At 39.3% G+C, this 26,016-nt stretch overlaps 1 protein-coding gene across 1 annotated transcript in view; it reads right to left on the reverse strand.

Moving 5' to 3' along the window:
• CNST (consortin, connexin sorting protein) overlaps positions 1-26,016 on the reverse strand; it is a 49,080-nt gene that overhangs the window by 19,700 nt on the left and 3,364 nt on the right. The window contains exons 2-8 of the mRNA XM_063124308.1: positions 25,565-25,697; positions 25,309-25,412; positions 16,822-17,222; positions 14,158-14,336; positions 11,983-12,013; positions 8,577-8,663; positions 7,225-7,339 (exon numbers count right to left, since the gene is read on the reverse strand). Coding sequence (XP_062980378.1) covers positions 7,225-7,339; positions 8,577-8,663; positions 11,983-12,013; positions 14,158-14,336; positions 16,822-17,176 — 767 coding nt within the window. The 5' untranslated portion in view covers positions 17,177-17,222; positions 25,309-25,412; positions 25,565-25,697. The remainder of the gene's footprint in view (positions 1-7,224; positions 7,340-8,576; positions 8,664-11,982; positions 12,014-14,157; positions 14,337-16,821; positions 17,223-25,308; positions 25,413-25,564; positions 25,698-26,016) is intronic.

The following is a 26,016-nucleotide window of genomic DNA, read 5'->3' on the forward strand; positions in this document are numbered from 1 at the left end:
TATAGCACTGGTGTTTATACAAAAGGTGTCCGCTTTCAAAAAATTCTCCCGAGCTGAAATCAACTACTCAGAAGAATTAACAGCAGCTTTCAGATGGCTGAAAGAGTTTGGAGGAAACAACTCTACTTCCTGTTTGGGGTTTCTGTGTGAAGTAGGGGTCTTAGGAGTGGATGTGAACCTATGAAAAAGTAAGCTCTTCTGATATTTTTCAGCACTCGTGTTGTACACTCATATTCTCCATTTTGCTCACTCGTCAGCTCTCGCATCTTCCACAGAAATAGCAGCTCGCCTCAAAAAGAAAGAGAGCTGTAAAACCACAACAACTGGCAGCAAGGCTCAACTTTTAAAGGTCATCCTATATGCTAACAGCAAAATCATTTTCCAAGTGTGGATCCTTATGTAACTTAAAAGGCACCTCCCAACTACAAGAGGGAAGTATCAACAGATTTGGGTGAACCCCAAGGTTTGCAGATTATTATTTTTAAATAGCAGAAAAAACCCTAAGGGCTGGGAAACTCCCCAAACAGTTCATTGATGGTTGAGCATGCCCTGTGGGGACGGAATACCGAGTGTTTGGGACAGGGAAGACAGAAAACCGGTGGGGGGAGGGGAGAATAGAACAGAATGGAATATCCAGGAAAAGAGAATGCCTGGATGGCATCCTGAACAGGAGGACTCAACACTGCAACACCTTTTGTCGCAGGCGCTATTTGTATTTTATATTATGACCAAGTAAAAACAAATGACAACTCAATAACAAATATATGGAATTCCTATACATTTTAAGGACACACTTGTTGAGATTAGTGGGGGGATCATTGAAAAGAAAAAGGTTATGCTGAATGCATTCCAGTGCTGCACTCTAAGGCACACACACATATACGTTTTACTATTGTTTTATATATATATATTTTATCTTGCCCTTCCTCCAAGGAAGGTATCCTCACAAACAATCCAGTGAAATAGATTCGGAGAGATAACTCCCAGAATCACCCAGCAAATCCATGACTGAAAGGGGATTTGAGGCCAGGTCTATATCCAACAACGTAGTGACTATTCCAGACTGGGTATAAGCCTCCCACAACATGCCAAGAGACAAGCAGTCTCAAAAGTAATGCAAAGACATTCTATAACTGGTAACTGATAGTAGATCTCACTGTTAAGCAGAAAAATGTTAAACACAGTCAAGTGTTTAGATCTTATCATATTTAGTTGCATGATAGTATCTTATATAAAGATGATGCTTGGCTTGCACTGACTCACTTGCTTCCTTCATTATTAATTTATTATTTTTATTCTGCTCTTCCTCCAAGAAGCTCAGATCAGTGTATTTCTCCCTGTTCACAATTTTATTCACGAAATGTTTCTAGGTGAGTCACCACCATATATGGGTTAATTTTGGGGGGCCAATAACTTCATGAACTTCATGGCTGAAGCAGGGACTTGAACCCCTGTCTCCGCAGACTAAGTCCATGACTCAGCTATATCAGACTGGTTATCCACAACACCCAGAAAGCTGATCAGAGAAGACTCAAAATTAGACATTTTTGTTTCTCAAAAAAATCACAATAATGTACATAGTGCATTTCATATCAAACTTTACGATAATGCTGTAATGTAGGGCAGTATTATTAACTTCATATTGCAAATTAGAAACAAAGGCTGAGAGTAGTTTTCTTAAAGCTAACACTAATTTATTTATATTTCTATACACCCCAAGAACTGAAGCTCTCTGGCTGGTTTACAACAATTACTGCATGAGTTTGTGGTCAAGTTGAGATTTATACTGAGGACTTTCCAAGTCATACGAAACTACACCAACACACAGAAAGTACATCAAAAAGTCTACCTCAAAAAGCAGCCAATACAGCAGCACAAAAGGGGAGGATGTTAGGGTAGACCACTGGGCAGCCTGAGTTTTTCAAAAGAGCCTTTCTTGGGCAGCCAGAACATATGTTTAACAAAAAAAATATTATTTATTTATTACCTTTCTACGGTAAATGCTTTCCGTTAACCATTTTGTGGTTAAGCAACATGGTTTAGCGTGTTGTCTGAACAGGGCCTATATTGGCCAAAGCTCTCCTGGCAGTTCAGAAACAGTCAACACATTAAGAAATATTATCTCCAATCGGCATCAACCTTGACCAGTTAATTGACAGGTCACCAAAAGTTCTGCTTCCCACACATGCAACTGTCATTTGCACAATTTTGCGCAATGCAGCCAGGTTGGCACATTGTCCGAACCCATCACCCAGCAGAGGTGGCTTCATACCCACCCTACAACCCATGACTTGCAGTAGGGGTTGTAAGGTGGGTACAAAGCCACCTGTGCCACACACCGGGTTTGGAGGACATGCCAACCCCATGCTGCATAGTGGGGGGAGAAGCTATGATGGCTTCTTTTTTTGCCATCATCTGAACATCCTCATAAAACAGAACAGCTAAAACTGTAGCAAAAAGAATCTAGGTTGTGGATGGGGAACTTGTGGCCCTAAGGCTGCATGAGGCCCTTAGCCTAATTTTAAAAACCCTCTGTAAGCTATCAGTTTAGACCTCTGGCAAAAACAAACTTTCCTTCTCTTGGCAGCCCACAGGGCAGGGAGACAGAGAGTGAAAGGGAGGGTGGGGGGAGAGGGAGAGGGGGAGGGGGGAGAGAGAGAGAGAGAACCACATAAAGGGGATGGCAGACAGGGAGAAAATGGAATGGCCTCATTCATCTCTGGCATGTGGCCTGACACAGATTACCCCTTGAGGGAATGCGGCCCTCATCAGAGGAAACATTCCCCATCCCTGTTCTAGGTGCTCCTACAGGGTCATGATATTCAATGTTTAATCTTTGTAAACTGCCCCGAGAGCTCCAGAATGCCTTAATTTGTCCTATATTGGAGAAGGGAAGGTATGATGTTGAATGGGACATGTAAGGAAGAGACTGCTCAGACAATGATGGTGTCCTCTTCCAGTCTTTTCACCTAGCTCAGTATATGCAGAATATGTCAGTCACTGACTAAGCCTGCAGCTGTTACATTCCAGATCAGCCTATACGCAAGTAACTATAATTCATGCTTTGATCTTGGATGTGAGAGTGACCTAATGTGTATCACCAAGGCCACTTGCAGAGGCAACTAGAAACACTACCGACGTTGGCGGTTGTAAGCAATCTATCTACCATCAAGCCAACTGTCTGTGGAAGGCATTGTGTGGAAGTAACAAGCCCCATTGTCAGGTCTCCCGATCCCACAAGCAAGTACACGTTCTGGGAAACGAACACGGGACACACAATCAATGAGACTTCTTTATTGCAGGAAATCCCACGGCAAAAGCTTAATGGTACACACTTCAGAAATCTTATAGCTGATGGTCAGAGCTATAGGCTCCAAGAAATTCTAAAACAGTCAAAAGCTAATGACTATAAGAGCAACGTGGTATCCCTGTTGCCATTTCCACGGTTTCATAAACAGGTTTCAAACCTGAACAAGGGACGGGAAAGATTCTTGATATGATCGCTCAGGCAATCACAGGGGGAAATTCTTGAAAGGCTTAACAAACCACCCCAATCATTCGTTGGTAACTTGATGGAACAAGGTCAAAGCCTAAACAAGATCACAGGGAAGGTAAAACCTCAGGCACAAGGTGTCCTGTGCTTCTGCTTTAGTATTGGGAACTCCCAGCCGCCTGATTCGGCAGAGGAAAAGTCCAACTGTCATAATCAAGCCCAGTCTGCTGCTACACTGAGCTGTCGACAAACAAAAACACACAATCCACAGCAAACGAGAGTTCCAGACTATGAGAAGTCTCACAGTACTTTTCATGGCAAGTTCTTAGTAATCCAATCCATGTGCAGAGTGCTTTTAAAGTCACAGATGGTGATGGATCCAAATAGGGAGGCTTTTCTGGGAAATGCAGCACAGTCGTTCCTAGCAGAAGCTCGTCTTTGCTCCTGCTTAAAAAAGGGAAGGGTAGGCCTCTTCCAGACCACTTGACAGACAGGGGCTTCAGCCTTTCAGCAAGGCCTCAGCCCACCGAGATGACGCTTCAACGTGGGCGACCCTTCTGCAATCCCCCACCCTTTCTCTATCAAGTTCTCACAGACAGTTTCTTGCCCAAGGCCAAGACAAACAGGTGGTTTGCTGGGAGTAAGGACACCTCTGCTCTGAGAACATTGATAGAGATCTATTCACACAGATTGTAACATTCCAAAGGCCGAACGGACCCCCAAATCTTCCAGACTACTTCTAATTAAATCTTAGCTAAATTTCAAGACCTTAACTATTCCTGACACCCATCTGCCCTCTGTTATTTTCTTTACTCCTGGGTTAGTTACTTCCAGGGAGGTCTTGCTCTTTGTACCACTGAGGAGGTGTCAGCAGTGTGGCCAGAGTGCAATGAAGCAGCAGGGAACAGAGATTAGAATCTGTTTGTTCATTCATTCATTCATTTATTATAGTCATTTATATCCCACCTTTCAGGACATAAATCCCTCTAAAGCGGCTTTGAGAACATCAACAATCATTAATAAAATAACAACAAACTATTTTTTTAAAAAAAACAAGTAATCAGGATTCTTGACACAGGGCAATGGTAAAAGATGGCTCTTTGAGGTGAGAGGCAGTCTGGGTGGAACAGGGTCCTAGGTGATATTTGCCTGCCTCCCTTTCTCTTCCAAGATCTTTCCCACAGGGCAGATAGTGGAAGATGGCCCTGTGAGGAAGAAGGATAGTCCAGCAGGCATGGGATCCGAGATGGCTGTTGTGTGCCTGCTTCCCTCTTTCTTCTGGGATTCTAACCACAGAGCAGTTGGAGACAACAGCTCAGTGAGCGGAGAGGCTAGCTGGAACAGGCTCATTGGTGGTCTTCACCTGCTTGTAACCTCTCTTCCAAGATCCCTCCCACAAGGCAGATAGTTGCAGATGGCCCAGTCTGGGAGTGGGACAATCGAGCTGGGACAGGCTTCAGAGTTATTTATACCCCACCTTTCAAAATCCAAATCTTTCTAAGGTGTCTTACAAATAATACCTTGTAACATTAGAAAGCTTATGTTGTGGCTATGACTCTGCTGCCACTGCATCGGCACTGTGCTGTGCAGCACAACACTTTTGGTATTAAAGAGTTTGGAGTATTAAGGTGGATATTTGGGTTCCTCCACCTGAATGAGGTGGACGAACCAACCATAGTTAATTGATTTTTAGACTACTTTTAAGGAAAAACTTGGTTATGGTAGTGATTGGTTTGTGGAGCAAAGTGCTCCACAATAAACTGCTCACACACAATCCAACCTTGATGCCACATTGAATATAGAGCTTGTACAGGAAATGTGATCACCATTGCTCAGGTTTCAGCTATTGTTGCCTTGGGGAGGTGTTTGGAGAATTCTTGCATAACCCCTGCTCTTTATAGCTGCTTGAGGCCAGGCATGACAATCTAGTCAGCCTGCTTATGGCAGTGACAGAAGCCTCATTGAGGACCCATGACTGCAGGTGGGGGGGATCTTGGATCCATCCAATGTTGCAGGTTATGACTAGTTTCCAATGTACTGTTTTGGGAGAAGAATGTACATAGTGATGACCCAACTGAAGGCAATATTGGATGACACAGATTACCTTGATCTTTATCAGTCTGTTTTTCAGGTTGTTTGCCTTGGGCGGCCTGGTTGATGACTTGTGCTGGGAGAAGAACATAGGGAATGTGACCCTGCTAATTTTTCTGGTTCTCTCAATGGCTATGATACCATCAACCATGATATCCTTCCGGATTCACTGTGTCAGTTGGGGACTGAAGACTCCGTATTACAGTTGTTCCACTCCTACCATACAAATAGATGCTAGATGTTGGGGGACTTCTCTTTTTCTGTAGAATTCAAAAAGGGTCACTTTTGTCTCCCATGTTACTTAACGTTTGCATGAACCTGCCACATGCAGGCATCTGGAAACTTGGAGTAAGGTATCATCAACATACACCTATATTTTACTTTTTCAGCAGATCCGGGTGAAGCAGTTCCTTTAACAAATGCCTGAATTTAGTGACTGAAAGAATGAGGGTAAATTAATGGAACGTCAACGCAAGCAAGGCAGTGATATTAATGATGGGCAATGTATCTAAGTTGAAAGCAGGTGTTATGTGTTCTAGATGAGATCAGATTCTTCCTTAAGGGGTATACACATTTTGGTAGTACTCCTAGATTGACATTACAGATTTACCAATTTACCAACTGTGGTCCAAGCAGATAGAGCACACTGTGGATCGATTTACACATCTTTTTCGTGATCCTCCAAAACTTGAGCTCCATCCTTCTCTCTCACATGGTGATTCCCTCTTTTCTGAATAGTACTAATCATAATTTTATTTTTCAACTATGATTTAGAAACCATTGTTAATGCTAACCCATACTTTGTTCAATTCCAGTGTCACAGCAAAACTATGGTTAGGCAAACGGAGTAGGGGGCAAGGAAAGAAGCATGTAAGAGGAGAAGAGGAAGTGACTTGGTTTGCACAACACAACATGATGCCTGAGAGTGTGCTTGCTATGGGTTGTAATATTATGCAAACTCAAGTGGCAGAAGTTGTTTGAGGGGTAAGCAAACCTCAAATTACCCATGGCTTCTTCTAGGGTTATTTGAGGGTCATTTAACCCTCAAACAACCCCTGCATGACGCAATAACCAGGTACCCTCAGATGCCATATAAAAATGGTGTTCATGAGTGCCCAGAACAACACAACAGCTCCCATGGATAAATTAACTCATGGTGGGCTGTTGTGTCATGTGAAGCCATCATATATTCCTGATCCTTCCAAAACATGACTTTGGAGGATTCCTAATATTTATTTCACATCTGGATTGAGCCAATTAACATCTCAGCAATTTCATCTTCCAGTATTTTTGGTTTTTAAAATTTCTATATCAGGTAGTACAGCATTTTAATTCGTGCAAGTATCACTAGCAAAATAAGGCAAGTCATTTAATCTGGAAGCTAACACAATCCATCACAGTTCAGAACTCATGCTCAGGGCACTTTTTATCTTTCTTTGAACAGCAGTTCTCTGTGCTAAATTGCAAGCTGCTTTTTAAACCTTGGGCCATTTCAAAAGTACTTTATACTGTAGCATAGAGTAGTTGCTATTTAAAAACCTCTCAAAATCTAGAGAGTTCACTGGATACACAAAACCTTGAATGCAACAGAACACACACACATAGGATTCTGACTAAGAATAATCATTTTTATTACTTACTCTTGATGAGATATGCAAAATTCAGCAAGCTTGCCTAACTCTTCATTATTCAGACCTTTAGGAGAATTCTTTAGATCTGGGACCTCAGTTGATGCTGTTGCTTTCCATTTTTTTTCTGAATCAATACACAGAAGTTTCATATATTCATATATTTAAAATTCATTAATATCTTCAGAAACAACTTTATAAAAATGTACTCCACTCTTATAAACTAGATTCAAAATAAATAAAAAATAATACAGCACAGAATAGCTACAGTACCCGATTCAAAAATCCAAACCAAATTGAAAATAATGATGTCTTTTAATGAAAATTAAATTAGAAACCAGTGATGTGGGGGTGGAAAATGTTCTATTTCATCAGTTGAAATGAATGTATGCCAATTGCAAATACAATATTAGGCAGGCTTGGTAGTTTTAAAGTTGTAATTAATGTGTTTCAGATGATTATCCTTAACAAGTATGTGAGAGAATACAAATATATTACTGAAATACATACATGTCTCGGGGTAAAATGGAACTAATAAATAGTGACAGCAAAACTGAAGGTGCCCCAACAACCTTACTGGAAGAAAGTTTCTTTGAGCAGCAGCTCAAAAGACTCCATTAAAACAGAAAAGCGGTTGCCCATATATCATGCATATTTTTTAGGTTACTAAAATTAATTTGTGTATCAACATTTTTCAGATTCTTTTTTCCCTTAAATTTCAACAATGTAAGGAAAGTGCATGCTATTATCTTTAAAACTGTACAAGTATTTCAGTATAAATTTCTACATAATAAAGCATTTAAATCACATCAAATGTGCTTTAATTATTCCCTCAAATATTTCAGGTCAAATACTTCTGTTGTATTGGGACAAAAAATTAATATGCGACACTTTTTGTTTTTAGCTTTGTTTACTAAATACACATGCTAAATTAGATCTATCTATAGCAGCAGGGATGAGCAACTTATTTCACATGTTTTGGCCTACAGATCCCATCAGCTCTAGCCAGCATAGCCAATGGAGAGGGCTGATGGGAATTGTAGTCCAAAACATCTGGAGGGCCACACGTCACCAACACCTACTCTAGGGCAACAGAACATTTTCTGATGAAAACTGGAATTTGTCTTATGCAAATGACTCAAATTTGCAAAGCACCCCATGGAAATTAACCCAATTGGCACTGGAAAAATTTCCAGTTCAAAATTTTCTGGAAAAGCCACACCATGTTAGAAACACATACTTCCGCCCCATGGAAATATGCAACAGTCTTTCTTTCTTTTTCAACACAGGATTTATTCTATTAGAACAGACCAGATTTCTCAAGTGGTATCTAACAGATAATTTTCCACTATAATTTTCCTCACCCCACTGCTGCTGAATAGAAGAAAGATTTGCAAGCAGCTGTTCATGATATAACCGTTCAAGCTGAATAAACTTCATGGCTTTCTCATCTGAATGGAAATGTAAAGAAAAATACAGACACAGACTAACAGCCAAGTATAGATAATATTCACAACTGTTTTCAAAAGCAGTGGTCTGCCTTATGAAATCACTGAAACTTGACATGCAGGGGTTTCATGGGCGCACGAATCAACTCTTTTAATTCATTCTTAATTTTTCCCCTTGGAGTCACCACTCCTATGCATTTAAACAGATTTCCTTTTTTGGGCAACAAGCTCTTTGGAATGAGAGCAATTTGATGTTCACATTTAAAGACGCTAGAACATATTTGTTCAAAAACACAAACTAGAAAACGCACAGCCGCAATTGAATTTGTCCTTTAAAACTAAAGTCTTCTAAAAGTTTGGTTGTATGTCTAGAATGCCATGGGTGGGAGAGGGGGCAGGTACCAGCAAATGCCACCACTATAATCAGTCTCTTGGAACAGAAAACACAAAGGAAATTCAAAGCAGCTCCAAACATGTTTTGCATTCTGCAACCTACCGCATGGCTTTGGCATGTAACAGACCTATAGATTAATAGACATAAAACTTAATGTTGTATCCTGGAATCACTTTGTCTACAGGGGAGTTACTGAACAATCTAAGATCATCTATATCTTGTGATCACATCTTTGATCGAGAGTGTCACAGAGTTGGAAGGAGTCTCATAGGCCATCTAGTCCAATCCCGGGCTTGATGGTGCTAGAGCATCCTTGACAGATCCAGCCAGTGTTGGTTCCAAGATTTTGAGGGCCTCGGGCAAGACATCCTCAATGGGCCCTTCCCTCAGTGAGTCTATCTTCTTGCTGCTATTATCACCAGCTGCTATTTCTCTTCATCCTCTTTCTCGTCAACGCTACCATTTGCCTGCTTGACCAGCAGAGAGCCAGTAAACAAGTAGGCAGCAGCGTCTACTGCTCCTCCTTCTCACCACCACTATTATATGTGCTAGAGCAAGAGGCAAGTTAACAAGCAGGCTGCAATGATGAAGAGGAGCAGCAAGTTCAGAAGACTCTTGTCAGTGAACGTTGTTGGGCTGTAGGCCCTCGAGAAGTGCCCAACCATGCCTACTCTTGACGCCAGCCCTGAATCCAGCATTTGCTTGAATACTTCTAGTGATGTATTCCTCTAGGTTAGTGGTTCCCAAACTTTTTCAGGTAACTGCCCCCTTGGTTCCACAAACTCATGCCCAGTGCCCCATGGGATTCCAATGGGGTCGGGGAGGGAGGGGTGAACGGTGGCAGCAAGCCCCGCGCCAAGGAGCGCCCGGAGGGGCCAAAATGCTGCTGCAAGAGAACGCATGTGCTTAAAAAGCAGGTCAATCACAGCAGTATCCTAACTTAATTTTTTTTAAAAAAAATCTCCATTTTTTGCGAACCTCTGCTAGGAAGAAGCACTTTTAAGAAGGCCTTAGATGATGAGTGTAGTATATTTGGGTAGGGTCATGCCGGGAGAGGCGCTCCATGACTCCTAGTTGTCCGGAGCCGTGCTGCCAACAAGACCCTCCTCAATCCACACATGTATGGAATACCTGTGTGGTAATAACCACCAAAACGCTAATAAAGAGACATACCCTACTTGGTGTGCCCCGCCACGCCGGCTGCAAACAGAGGCATTCACTCTCTTTTCCCTCCCTCCCTCAGCAAGCCTGGGGCGGGTGCTTCTCATTTAAAGGGGCTGCGCTCATCTGGATCCTGCTGGTCTGGGTGCCCAGGCTGAGCAGTGGCGGCTGGGCGGAAGAGCTGAGCTGAGGAGCTGAGAATGAAAAAGGGACTGTACTACATGTCACCCCTTTAAATGGGAAGCACCCACTGCAGGCTTCCCGAGGGAAGAGAGAGTGAACGCCTCTATTTTGCAGCCGCTATGGCGGGGCACACCAAACAGGGTATGTCTCTTCATTAGCGTTTTGGTGCTTTTGAAACATTTCAATTCACCGTTAAAAGGACTCTTCTTAAAAAGCATTAATACATGTGTGGATTCTTCCCTTATATGGCTTAGGGCCAAACTACCTTCTCCCATAAAAATGTCCCTGGGTTTTAAGATCTTCGGGAGAGGCGCGTCTCGGAAAAGACCACCTTGAGTGCCCCCCTGCTGCCCCTTTGCCTCTTAGCACCCCTCTGCCACCCCCTTGCCTCTTAACGCCCTCCTATGCAATCCCACCGCCGCCAAGAGGGCAGTACCACCCACATTGGGAACCACTGCTCTAGGTAAATGGATCCATTGTCAAAATGCTCTTACTGTCAAAGACATTTCTCCTAAAGTTAAAGTGAAATCTACCCTCCTGTAACTTAAGCCCATTAAATCTAGTCCTGCCCTCCGAGGCAGCAGAGAACAAGTCTTGGTCCACCTTTGTGTGACAGTGTGAAGAAATGCCATGTATATAACTGTTGTTGTTCTGTAAATATTCTGTGTGGCCTTGGAGAGACTATAATGTATCTGTGTAGGCCTGAGGCCTAGTGTTGTTACTGTGATGAAGGCCTGTTTTAGTAGTAGCTGTTTAGTGACATTTTCAAGGGGGAGTGCATTCCAGTAACAATCAGCTAGGGACGGTTCCTGTATTGTGTGATTTTTCACTTTCAAGCTGCAAATATATGCAATGTATTCTGAAAAAAAATTACTTAAATGTTACTCACAAAGCTTCTCCTGTTGTATTTCTGATTGCTTGGACTGTTTGTCTGGATTATTTTGCCTGCTTTTTTAAACTTCTTCTGGCAAGCTCTTAGGGCAGCCTCTTGGCATAACACCTGCTTCCCTACTGATCTTCACTAGCCACGTATGGTTATCCTACAAAGAAGGAATAGCTCAATATTCAGATCTTAGCTATTGGTTTTCTCCTCAGCTTTCTCCCTAGCCCTTCTGTGTCACCACCCGCCAAAAAGAGCAGACCTTCTCCCTCTCTGACTACCAACAGGTAGTCACTTCAGTCTGAAAAATTGGTATGATCTAAAGAACACAGTATGTCCAGAAACAGGTTAGTATGAATACAGTGCAAAATTCTGCTATATTAGGTTGGGATAGGATGAGAGGAAGACCAAATCTATTATGCACAATACAGTTAAAGCAGGCACATACACATTAATGTGTAAGCCCATGAACGGTCACAGTTCAACATATGTGGAACTTTTACAGTGCACCTTCAGAATTCTTACAACAATATCTGTACATATTTGAGAAGGATTTAATACTTATCTGCCCCACCACAAAATTCAGAAATCAGTATAATCACAACCTTTTCACTTTGCTTTACCCTGACCAGTAGTTGAAAACCTTTAGCCATATGCTTTCTTTTTGAGGATACCGAATTCTATCTTGATTTTTTAAAGGATACATTCTCCATCTTGAAAATAGGTTTCTGCCATCTGTAAAGGAAAGCAAAAAAGTAGTTGTTTTCAAATATTTATTATATTATAGTAATATAATTATCACACTTCATATTACCCTTCCGGAGAAGATATCTACCCTTTATACTTATATTTTAACAGAGCATCCAATATTCACAGAGATAAATAAAAATATAGCCTTTAAGTTTAAATTCCTGTAATCTTTTATATTTAAGTACTTCCTCTACAATCCTGAGAATTATAGTTTTGTCTGCCCACACCAATGAAAGCAAATATTTGGAAATGCTTAATGAAGACTTCTGGGGCATCTTAAATACTAACAAATATATTGGGGCATAAACTTTCATGGGCCAATGCACATTTCTTCAAGGGGCTTGGTTCACAAAAATATATAGCACAATATATTAGCCTATTTTAAAGTGCCACAAGAAGATGTTGTTTATTGCTATACCAGGTCCTGTCCTTGAATTTCTGACTATTAAATATTCTAATTGATATCACTAACCTATGTGACCTCATTTGCAATTTCATAGTCTTCACTGCCGGTATTTCTTCTCAATCAGATGACCCCAATTATCACTATTATAGTAACATTCTGGGATTAAATTTAACATTTCATTCTACTTTCCAGAAGTATATACTTCTTCTATGTTATTTCAGACCAAATAATTGAAGTTACTTTGTAATAAATCTTAGTTGAGTGAAAATGAAATAAACCGGTAACTTATTTATCCAATGGAAATTCATTATATCTAGGAAAAATGGCAATTTAAAAAGAAATCCTAGTATCTGACTATTGACATTTTAATCGATTAATAAAGTCTCTTGAGCGGAAAAACAATTGGTAATGGCAATATAGGATTTAGTGTTGTCTTGAATTTATTGGACACCTGAAGTACTGCCTCTTCCCTAAGCCTTCCCACCCATTCAGCTCACCAGAGAAGAACCTTCTTGGGTCTTTCACTGTTGGAAACTTAGTTGGTCGGTACCTATGAAATAGTAGTGGCACCCAGACTTTGGAACTCCCTACCCTGGGAGATCTGTTTTTCCCCTCCCAGATTGCATTTGGTAACCAGTTAAAAACACTTTTGTTTCAAATGAGCCTTTGGGCTTAGCTGAATTATTACTTTTTAGATACAGTTAGCAAATTTATGTTTTTATACTACTTTGTTTAATTGTTATGTATAATGTTGTTCTATTACACCAATTAGAAGCTGTTGTCTTTGGAAAGGTGTGATATAATTTATAAGAAAAAACATTTGAAATATTTCTTCTTGTAGCCTATTAATATTTATTGACCAAAATGCAAATTTCCAAGTCATTTTAAAATATTCTTGCTCTAAGTGGTTCTGTTGCTTTTCCTCTTCAGAGGTTCAGTTTGACAATATACATAATTGAGAGGTGTAATAATAGAGAAGAGAAGGAAGTCCTAGCCTTCCTTCCTTCCTTTATGGATCTCCAGAGAACATGACTTAGAATCTTTCAAGGTTTCTTAACCCAAACCAAAGCCAAAATAAATCTCCCATTCTTTCAATTTAGCCAGTAATATTGAATAAGTAAACACTGAAATAAAACGAGCAGTGTGCTAATTTTAATCAAAGAACTTATTCCCATCCATGATAAATACAATGGTAGACACATGTGGCATATTTTAAAGTTGTAAATGTATCATCTCCATCTCTTAAAATTTCTTCCATACCTCTAAATATAGCTATTGTTTCAAACCTCTTTTCTACATTTGTAAAACCTAGCTCTTAACATGTCTGCTTTAGCTTTGATCCATTTATAACCAGAAGTTTTTCTGTAGGAATAAATCATATATACATATGCACCTGCTTTATAGCAGGTCAGGCCATTGGTCCATCTAACCCAGTTTTGTTTACTCTAACGGGCAGTGGCTCTCCAGAGTCTTAAGCAGCGCCACTACCTGCCATCCAATCTTGTAAACGGAGATGCCAGGAACTGAACCTGGCACCCTCAGCATGCAACACACGTGCTCTGCTAGTGAGCTACGGAATCCGAGTACAATAGGAAAATATGTAAAGTGTACGCAGATCCACGCACAGATGTAAAGCACATGCTTCTATACTGTGGAGTTCAAGCTGTAATGTTCAGCATCAAAAAATTCATAGAGAAAGCAAGGCAGGTATCAGCATCATTACCTGATGGAGACACAGGGGCAGCACTCGTGAATCCATCTGCTCAAATTCTTCTCGAAGAAAAGAGAAAAGGTCTTGCAAAGTCTGGTTCGGATCCTTTTGTGGACAATTTGCTTTTGTCTTTCTCCCGTCTTCATCTTGTGCACAAGCTGTTGCAGTGATGTCAGTCTTCTCTTGCTTGGCTGCAAGAGAATTTTCTTCTTTTAATAAAGAAAGCATCTCAAAATATTTAACCACACCAGGCTGTATTCAACTTGCACAAGCATAGGTCTGCTCACAAAATGGGACTTCCCGTACCTTCCTCTGGCCGCTGAGAAGCCAACATGGCGGCAACAACTTTACTACAACCCATCTGGAAGACCACTCGTGTAGCAGACTTCAGCTTTATATAATATTATGGTGAGACAATAAGTAATGCAGGGGGGGAAAACCTTTGAATTTTCAATTAAATGTTGGAGCTATAGACCAAGAAATATCTGACTTGCCATTATGATCTTTTAAAGATTTGCTCATAGAAGTTACAATAACTTCCCAATATCCTAACTACTTTATTATTAAATATAATCAATTTATTTTGGTTGGCTAAAAATGTATTTACTTTCCGGTATCTTCTTTCCTAAAAGTTTCTGAAAATATAATTTTAAAAAACGAAGTAAAAAATTAAAATTTCTAATCACTGTCTGCAGTACCCCAGTCTCTTTAGAACCTTGAATAAAAACTGGATACTTTCATATACATATACATTTCATATACAGTTGCTTCAAGCCAGAGCTGACACTAACACTCTTTAGCCTGTTCCAGCACACAAGTCCTACAAAAATAAATACAACAGTCCCCTAAATCTCACATTTCAGAGGGATTGTAGCCTATGCAGTTATTTCAGTAGTTAAAAACTCAGGAGTCACAGCAGCAATCCACCTTATGAAGAATAATTTGATTATTAATATTTTAAAGTCTTCATCAGTTGTTTATAGGCAAGTATGTCCCGGTCAAATATATTTATGGCCCAATTGGATAGCATATTGCTATATTACATCTAATGCAAAACTTGTATTCCCAGGTTTTGAGCTGAGGGGCAAAGATACCACCTATTACAAAATATTCTTGTTTTTTAATCTCTCATACACACACTGAAAATGGAAACATTGCCAAAATATAAATTTAAACCCACAATAGCAGCTCTTCTGTACAAGATGTTCACCTCTTCTAAATTAAAGTGCCTTTTGCCAACATGGCATCCACATGCTGCACAATACCTCTGGAGGCACGCTTTACCCCTCCCTGTCGCCTGTACTGTACTGTGGGTTTTCTCCTTTATTTTTCCCTGGTTTGCGGGGCGTGGGGTGTACACCACTGAGTGGGAGGGAGGTAAGAAGAGAGAGAAGAACGTGCAACAGGTAGTGGCTTTACTTCTACTTCCTATGCTGCTCAGAGAAGAAGAGAATTGCTACAGCTACGAATAAGGACCCAGTGGCTTTTCCCTCCCTCCCAAAGCTCTACTACTACATAGAAAATTGAAAATATAAACATGGCGGTTTTGCATGACTATTTTAAGGAAATATAAGCATGTGTCTGACATGGCGAAACAAAAGGTCATCCTAATCTGAGATGTTGTACAAGGTATTTTCATTCAAAACAAAATCAGACATAGATTGTGTGCGCACGACATGCTAACCCGAAATGGGTTAGTGTGCTGTGTGAACCTGGGCTAGTTTTATCAAGGTGGCTTGTTTTCCACAAATAAGCCAACTGATAAGCCAGGGTCTGTTGTAGGGGTCGTTTTATCCATGATGGGCTGGTGTGTCACCCGGGCTCGAACATGCCAATCCATTGTGAGTAAAGGGCATCGGCCAATCAATTTTTCTGTAGTAGTCAAGCTTAGATTGCAGGGGAAAAAATCTTAGTTCTTAAACTTTCAAATCCAGCCTAATTTAATTTACTATCTCTCTTTCTACTTAGTGTAGAGTGCAGAATGATCATACCCTTATACAGCCCAAGTGTTTTTAAGTTCTGTCCTCAAACACATATGAATCATGAATCCCACAATGTCTATCCTTTCCATCTTGTTATTAGTTTCTGACTCTTCTCCTGAATACTGCTTCTGTACAGAGTCACCAGATGCTCAAGCCTTGAGAGCTCCATGTTCACTAAAATTCCCTACCTTGGCATATAGCCCAGTGGGAGCAACTACTATAGCAGTACACCATACAAATTCCTTGCCATGGGAGAAGAATGGGTAGCATGGAATGACAAGAACAATCTTCTTGTTAATGTTTTCATAGTATACACTTTATTCAAGCCTGGGTTGCAGGGTTGGATGGAAGATAGGATTAGAACACTTTTCAAGTCTAGTAAAACTATAAGTAAGGCACCTAAGAGAAACCAGTTCAGGGATTTTGAGCAAAGGTGTATTACCTAGGGTGACCATATGGAAAGGAGGGCAGGAGCCCTGTCATCTTGACCAGTTAGAAAAGAGAGCAGGCCTCCTGAAGCTTTAACAATTATGAAGAGGGAGTTTCACCAAGTGTTGCGTGCATACAAAGGACACCTGCTGAAATTCCCTTTTCTATACAACTGTTAAAGATACAGGAGCCCCGTCCTCCTTTTCATATGGTTACCCTAGTATTAAAGTCAAGCAAACAAAATATATTTAGGAAATCATTGTACCTTTCCCACTGGAACTTTTTGTTTTCCTTGAGCTCTTTTTTTCAGAGGCACATTTTTCAAGAATGAGCATTGCATCTACAGCGAAGCTTGTAGATGGCTTATCACTTTCACCTTCTTGGCAGAATGATGTATAGTCTCCACTGTCCTCATTATTATTTATGCTATCCTGCTCAACTCTTCCCATTGTGTCATCACTGCTTTTCAGGGCATCGTGCTTGCTGCCATTAAGCTGATTTTTGTTTTCATCTGGAGAAGAAGCCAAGCAAGTTTTGATCCTTTCTAAGTGTCTGTCTGTATGAAGCAAGTCTTGCAAATTTAATTGTAGGTCATTTGTAGGAGATTCCCCGTCATCCATTAGAGCGTTCCTAGAGTGAACTTTATATCCAGTTTGATTTTCAGCTCTAAAAAAGACAAGTTTATAGAATAATCAAAATCCAAGTTATGATTTCACCACATAGCTATTTAATTAGGCTAAATAAGTTTAGAGTAAACTTATTTTTTTATCATTTTGGCAATTTAATTCTAGATAGATAGCATTTCACATTTGTGAAATATAATCGCCACACCTTGTAAGCATGAGAAGATTGTTCTCTTTAAAAAAATGAAATAGCTACTTCAAATAAAAGCTCTTCTCAAAGTTCAGAAATATGCAGATGCATATTTGTTAAAGTTACAAATTATCCAAATTAGCCATACCCACACACTAATTGAAAACATGGTATTTAACAACAAGATGTCTAACCAAAGAAAGGGGCTGCATTATAATTAGGAAAATTGTCCTAGCAGCCCTAGCATTTAGCAATTAAATAAATTACACATTTGAGATGTACTTCAAAGATGTTAAATATCTACAATATGGCTTTCACACCCTTTTTCACAACGGAGGAAAATGAATCAGAAGTACTTAAATGACTGCCTAGCAAAGAGGAAATCAAGCAGGACTGTGCTTAAACAAGTGAACATCTGTGATTAAAATGATGGAACGTATCTCTCCTTCACAACAAAAAAGACAGTTTAATTTCATATTTAAAAGAATTTCAGACACAAAAATGAGAAAACATATTTATTTGCTGACTCAATCCAAGACTAGTTGCTTCAGAAAACAAAAACAGAATGGGACAACCTTCCCAATGACAATACAGTACCATAAAACATAACATGCCAGCATGCAGGGCAATATACTAGCAGATAGTTAACAGTAATGTTTGGAATAGGAATGTTCCAGTAATGTTTGGAATAGTATTTATTTACTACAAAAACTGTATGAACAGATTAAACTTTTGTTGAAATCAATTTTTCTTAGTAACTACAAAGTAGTTGACACAACTTGATTAGGCGTTGATATTAATTACATAGATTGATTATGTTAAAAGGAATAGCTTTAGATCCAAGAATTTTTGTTCTTAAAGGACAAATCATTCGGCTGGATCAGATGATAGCTTGTCTGATTGTTCCCCAACATGTAGTTTTATCCTACCTCCAATGCCACCATCCATCCATCCATGAACATAAGAACATAAGAAGTGCCATGATGGATCAGACCGAGCATCTAGTCCAGCACTCTGTTCACATAGTGGCCTTCCAGCCATCGGCAATGGGAGAACAAACAGGACATGGTGCAACTGCACCCTCCTACCCAAGTTCCCCAGCAACTGGTGCACACAGGCTTACTGCCTCGAATACTAGAGATAGCACAACTATAGGGGAGCTTAATGTCCCAATGGGGACCAACTGCTCTTTGAAAGAGAATCATGAGAGCAAAAGAGGCAGATGTACTGATTCTGGGACTTCAGTAAGCAGGTTCAGAGAAAGTAAATACTCTCCATGAAGGGGAGTTGTTTTGTTCATTTGTTTTGAGACCAGTATTTTAAAATTCTGTTTTTCAACCTGTTCTCTTTTCTCCCCATTCTCAGTAGCTTTCTGCATGGATACATTTCTTTCATGGGTTTAAATTTTAAAGTTATCATTTGTAATGGAATGGTTGTATTTTATTAATCTTTTGAACTGTTTAGAGGACTCTAAAATTTAATAACTAAGGGTGCAATCCTATATATGTTTAGACAGAAAAAGTATCAGGAATCCTGAAAGTAGTTAGAACTTCTTTCTGTATAAACATGCATAGGATTGTACCCTAAATAAATCAGATTACATGCAGTAGGAAGGATATTCTAAAATGTTACAATAGAGAACATAAGAAAAGACATTATCGGTGTCAGTGCCCAAGGGAGAAGCTTTATCATTCGTACAAAGCATACTCATTTATACTAGACCTTTATCATTCATACAAAGGCATACAATCAGAGGAAAGGTGACAAACCAAAAGCAGTTATTAACTTTGTCATCAATAACTTTGTTATTACAATGATCAAGTTATTATTCTAAACTGTATTGTTTTGTATTGATTTTTATAACAGTTGTTCTATATTTGCTGGGAAAGTATAATTTTAAAATAGGGATCCAGATGGAATTGAAGGAATTACAGGCTGGTTAGCTTAACATCTCTTCTGGGAAAATTGGTGGAAGGTGTTATTAAAGATAAAATTATCAAGCGTAACTGCTGAAGGAGAATTAAAATTTCTGTGGCAAAGGTAAGTCCTTTATCACTGGCATTTTAGAGGTTTTTGTGGAAGTTCCAATAGATGTAATTTACTTGAACTTTCAAAAGGCTTTTGTCAAGCGCCCTCACCAAAGACTCTTGAGCATACTTAGCAGCGATGGGATAAGAGAGGTGGAAAAGACATTAACCAATAAAGTGTCATTTATACTAAACTGCCTTACAAATATGTACAAAAGCAAATGTAGCATGCAATAGTTGCAGTGCTTTCATAATAAAAAATGCCACCTTCACAAAATCAAGAATAGTTGGTAGTAGCCAGTAATCAGCATGAAGAAAAGAAAATGCAAGAACAATTTCTTTACAGATTTCTCCCCCTTTTCACTAAGGATCGAGGGTGGTCAAGAGGTTGAGGTAGAAGAATGTTCAATGTTTGGATACATATTATCTTTCCAGTCCTACTTTCCAACGGAGATAATTGCCACTCATTGCAGTTGTCCTACAGGGTGGCCTCATTAGTAGTTTCCCTCATCATGAGATTATTGTGTTATGTACAATCTCATTAGCAAGTATGCTCACTATCAGACAATCTCTTTAATCTAACCTCTTGATTGTTTATGCCAGCTGGATGCTCTCTCCCCACAAAAGAATGTGTTGAAAGTACAAATACTCTTCTGTAAGCTCTTTAGTAAAGCTCCTTATATCCTCTTTCTCCAGTCACTCTCGAATCAGAACATGTAAACCTGTTTTCTTCATATAAATGCAGCTGTAAACAACATATAAATGTACAAAAAAGCCAGAAATACATTTAATTTCAATTGTGATACGTGTAAGTTGCTTGACTATGAGAGCAGTATGATCTTCAAGCCTGGTTAACAACCATGGCTAGCAGTGGTGCAGATAAAATGTCACTCCATGAATGAGGTTGTCAATGGAAGAGAGGAAGGAATTTGTGAAGCAAGAGGAGGCAGAAGGCAGCAAGTGATTCCATGGCCTGTTCCCAATTTCTTAAACAAGCTCAGCATCATGTCTTCATGGGCTTGTCCTTTGTGGATACTCACGCAAGACCTCAGCGCAAAGATTTAAAGATATATATGACAGAAGCCCCGATTAAAACTATTTTCACATCAGCAGATGTGGAAACTAACTTTATAGCCAACTATTAGCTAACTATCAAAAATCATATAATTTAAATCACATTTTATATGTGCATTTGAAGTTCTTCTATTAGACAACTATAATCTAGAGTTGTCACTTCTTACCCCCAAAACTGGACTCTGCCTTATAAATCTCTTTGAAATGGGAATGGTGAGCATCCACCACCTTCCTTATGTTCGATGATAAGCAGATTTCCAAGTGTGCCACATAGAAGGTAAGGGAGAGATCAGACAAAGCTATGGAGAGAATGGGAGTGAGGAGCAGATGCTGCCTTTCTTTTACTTCAGTTATAAAAGCAAAAGGAAAAATCTTGCTGTCTGGGGAAAAACATGGCAACCCTATCGTTATCATCATCTCGTATGACTAACAATATTTGTGTTGGGATGTAAACTTAGAATCATAGAATAGTAGAGTTGGAAGGGACCTATAAGGCCATCAAGTCCAACCCCCTGCTCAATGCAGGAATCCACCCTAAAGCATAACTGACAGATAGTTGTCTAGCTGCCTCTTGAAGGCCTCTCGTGTGGGAGAGCCCACAACCTCCCTAGTTAACTGGTTCCATTGTTACCAATTGCTCCAAGTCTAGTTTGTTTGATGATTCAATTTGATAACTCAGTAGCTTGCATCTCAAAATTAGTCATTACCAAAGATACTATTTTCTTTTTTCTTTTAGTATTTAAAATTTACACCTTTATTGTCTGTCAACTATTATATCTTCTAAGTTCCCATTTTAAAAAATAATGTAAAATACACACAGGTGGAACAACTGCTAATTTCCCACAGTTTTATTTAGTCTTTAGTTTAATCATGCATTGAGCAGGGTTTGGACTCGATGGCCTTATAGGCCCCTTCCAACTCTACTATTCTATGATTCTATGATCTTGAAAACTGTAACTTAGGTTACAATCCTATACCCACTTACCTGGGAGTACGTCCCACTGAAGTCAATGGGACAAACTTCTGAGCCGACACGCATAGGGCTACAGTTTTACTGAGTAAATCCTTTCTTGCAACAGCAAATCCTTGGCTAAGTATTTATTTTGATTGATAAAGAGTATTCATCTGTTTCTCTGAACACATGTACAGATTCTAATCAAACACATCATTACAGAGGGTGTACTCAGAAGTAGGCACCCCTATGTTTAAGGGGAGCTTATTTTCCCTAGTAAGCATATTTAGGATTGCAGCCCTAACAAAGAAATTCTAATTTGGGCATGGGGAACAAATGGGTGAGATCCTCCAGTGAGTAGGGGAGTGACTTTACTGAGATTATCAGCCTGACAGATACTCATTTCTATACATTTCTCCCCACTGAAACTAATGGGGGCAAGGGAAATGAACTATGCCATCTCCAGGCTGCCACAGCCTCTTAGGGGAATGGAGAGGATTTGGATTCAGCAAATCCAAAGCTGCCCGGCCCCTAGAATGCCCCGATTTGGCACTTGTGGTTGGCGGGAACACCTCTGGCAATACATCTTCACCTGTGGAGTTTTCCATGGACATACCAGGGACTGCCAGGGTGGATATGCTCTTGCCACTGAGGGAGGCACTACTGCCCCCATTCTAACCCCCTTTGACAGCTGGCTGAAAGGGTTAGGATTGCACTGTTAAACTCTTAAATCTTCAATATTACTTCTGATCCTTCTAGGAACAGATTGTATATTTTCTCAATGAAAACAAATACAAATTAATATAATTTAGGTTTAACTATAAATGCATACCTTGAACATCAAGATTATGTTCTTTGCACTGACCACTAAATTAAAAAGTTGCACAAGAATGGCATTTCCTATTTGAAATTGCAATTAACAATTTGTTTTCATCACTCACACTGAATGAGTCTTTTATATTAGCAATTTCTGGCTCGTAATGATCCCAGTGCAATAAATCCTGGTGTAACGGACAGAGAATGAGCTCCTGGCTTTTTTTTTTTTTTTGCAGAAGCCAGGCACACGAGAAAGAGAGCAGCTGGTTTATTGGGCTAGGATAATTATATCTGAACTGAGCCAGTGTCTTGGATCTCAGTAGGTTGGAATGCTCCCCATTGAGCAAAGATTCCAAAACACTATAGTTTAGATCTTGAGCTTCCTTCTGCTGGTGGGAGCATTCAATCAGTAGAGTTCTACTCATGGGATGCTCCTGATGGTTGATAATGGGAGAAGATAGGGATCTCCCCCTTTCCATCAGTGGGAATCTCTGTTGGATCAAATTCTTTGTACTCTTGTCCCAATACTTTGTTATTTAACAGCTCTAAGTATATAGGCAGGGAACCAAAATGCTCCTTTAAATATGCTCAAGGATTTGGGCTTCTAGCAGAACTTTTGATTTCACCTTTGAATGACATCAGCCCATATCACAACCTTCCCAAATCTTGTGCTCTCTGGATGTGATGTTCTACAACTCTTAATAGCCACATTGGCTGACTATTTTGGAAGTTGCAGTACAACACTGCCAGAGGGCACCATGTTGGGGAAGGCTGCCATACTATGTCATAAACTGTTCTTAAGACTCCCGTAGTTTCAAAAGAGGTTTTCTAACTGCCATGTTCAAGAAATGCAAGTCCATTTAATTCAATTACTGATCAGTGTGTATATTTTGAAAAGAATAATCCTAAGAGAGTATTCTTCAATCATATCTGTTTTATGTCTTTGAGTCTGTCATACTGCTGTCAAGGGACAGTGTGTCTCCCCTGCAGGGCCTTCCTAAGCAGGAAAGACACGTCACACTGCTTAATTGATGGGTTTCTAGTTGAGAAGCCAAGCTGAGAGGTCTGTTTTGAGAGTTCAGCGTGGATACGCAAGGCAGAGGGGCCTAGGTTGTACAAGCAGAGGAGCAGGGAGAGATCTAAGCAGGTCTGGGAGCAAGATGGGAAGAAGACAAAAAATGGAATCAGTTATGTTTACACATGGTTTGCCTCGTTGCATGGGCAAAGTCTATTCAGAAGCTGGTGAAACTGCTTGAGGCCCAGGAGGTCCATGGTTTTAAAGCAGTGATGGTATTATTATAAGCAGTATTTATATATCACTTCTCATTGAATAAACCCTGAAGCAGTTGGACTTCCTGACCCATGGTGGTTTGTAACATCAGCACTACCACCATGCATATATATTATATATGCTAAAATTCAGTAGTCTCAAATGCATATTTGGGCTTAAGGTGAGTCCTAGGTCTGAAATGGATGGGACTAAGAAAGCAATCTTATGGTCCTTGAAGAGCATCCCAGGGACCATAAAATTTTTTGGAGTCCCCCTCCCAAAGCAGTAGACATTGCTATGACTTCGGGAGAGGGACTCCAAAATCCAATCCTGATCCCACCCCCTCACAATTACCATGGAAAGAACCTGTTTTACAAAGTTGCACAAGCAATCTCAGAGGACCTCACAGAGTCTGCAAAGGGGGCATTTTGGTGGGCTGGGAGGAGAGAGGAGCCATAGGATTGTGCCCTAAAATTCCAGCAAGTCCCTAGTTCAAGACCTTCCACAGCTTGGAATCCTGACAGTTTTCCATGCACTATTATTAGAATGTAAGCCTATGTGGCAGAGTGTAGCTGTTTTATTCTTTTACTATGTACAGCACCATGTACATTGATGTTGCTATATAAATAAATAAATAATAATAATTTGTGTTTTAACAGCTATAATTCTGCATTTATTAAAAAAGTTTTATTTACAGAAGGTAATACTTTTTCTCTAAGGCCACAATCCTATGAATGTTTAGACAGAAAAAAGTCCAACAACTCCCAGCATTCTCCAGCCCAGCAGTGCTAAATTGGGAATGCTGAGTGTTGTAAGATTTTTCTGTCTAAACATACATAGGATTATGCCTTAAATGAAATATCATTCTGAAATTGACTCATCAATTTCAGCTGTTACCAAGAAGAAGTATAAATTATATACTTGAGGCCCAGCATTGGGCAAAAGGTGGGATATTATTATTATTATTAATAATAATATCATCTTTTCCCCAAAATTAATTTTCATGCAGTTACTCTAATCTCTTATATATTCACAAAAAGAGATCAATGTTCTCTGTATATTTAAAACATATTTGCAATTTTAGCAAAGCCTTGAGTTTAATTTTTTCGAAATAAAAAAGTTAAAAGAATACGTTAGTGTAATGCTTATTATTAGTGATCTACCAGACCAATTTTGTTTTTAAACTGAAGCTTGAGCAGTACAGACATGCAGAAAACTCTGAAACTTCAAAAAAGTTCAAAGCTCGAGCTTTAATAGCAAAATCATATGTTTATTTGCTCTGCGCCAAACAGTGCCTGATCTGACATCACGTGTTTTCAACCTGAAACTTAAAGAAAAGCTAAATGATTTTTTTAAAAGAATGTGGCGAGGAGTTCCTGATATATTGCATGTTTTTGACTTTAAACTTAAAGAAATGCTAAATGACCTTTTTTAAAAACTGGAGCGAATGGATTATGCACATGAATTATGCACGTAAGGTTCAGCCATCAGACCTAGTAAGCATTCACAGTTTGCTGGGTGCTTCATCTACCTGTTTTGTGTCAATAATTTTTTTTTTATTATTATTATTATTATTATTATTATTATTATTATTATTTACATAAAGTTGACAGTACTGTATGATAGTTCCCGGTTCTGGTGTCAGTGGCCCAATACTACTTTAGACAGACCCATGGATCTCATGAAAAGTTGTTCCATTCGCAAGGGAAACAGCCAAACATTCTCAGTCTACTAGCGCCCATGGCAATACTGGCTTTACATTATTATTATTATTATTATTATTTAGAGAATAGCACTTACCATTTTCTTAAAACTTGAATTGCTTCTCAAATGTAGTGCATGGGCAAGAAGATGACTTTTTTAGGCACCAAAGAATTAAGACAGTGAATTGACATGTGATCAATCTGACAAAAGAAAATAAAAGAAATGGGAAAATAATTTAAATTAAAATATATACTGTAATAAATGCCAATATACTAGTCTAGAATGGCAGGCTAGAAATCTAACCATCTGAAACTCAGAACTAGCAGAATACAATAATGATTAGTTTTGATACCTTATTATGGAGGAAGATAGATCTTCATGTTGATAAATTATAGTCATCGGTAAGACAAGCCTTTTGACCTTCTTCAGGTATCAAAGAGATGGTCTATGAACAAGCCACCCATTCACAAAGAATTTAATAAGAGCTGTATATAGAGAGAAAAGAAGCTTGAGCATCAGGATTACTGGCACAAAGCTCAAACCTAAACATGGAAATACACTGATTAACAGTAATAGTCCTGTGAGGTTTCATTTTAAAAGTTTTGCCAAGATCGTTATCACAATGTGCATAACACAGGATTTGTAGAATCACCAAGGTTTGAAATGTATTCATTTCAGAGAGATAGGATATTTTGCTAAATAGGCCAGAGTTTTTAAAAGATGTATTTTTCTAAGTCAATTGTTGCATAATGCAACAATAACAAAAAAAGCTGTTTATGGGATTTATGTTCATATCTATAGATT

The sequence above is a fragment of the Elgaria multicarinata genome, chromosome 4 (assembly GCF_023053635.1).
Source record: "Elgaria multicarinata webbii isolate HBS135686 ecotype San Diego chromosome 4, rElgMul1.1.pri, whole genome shotgun sequence".
NCBI classification, from domain to species: Eukaryota; Metazoa; Chordata; class Lepidosauria; order Squamata; family Anguidae; genus Elgaria; species Elgaria multicarinata.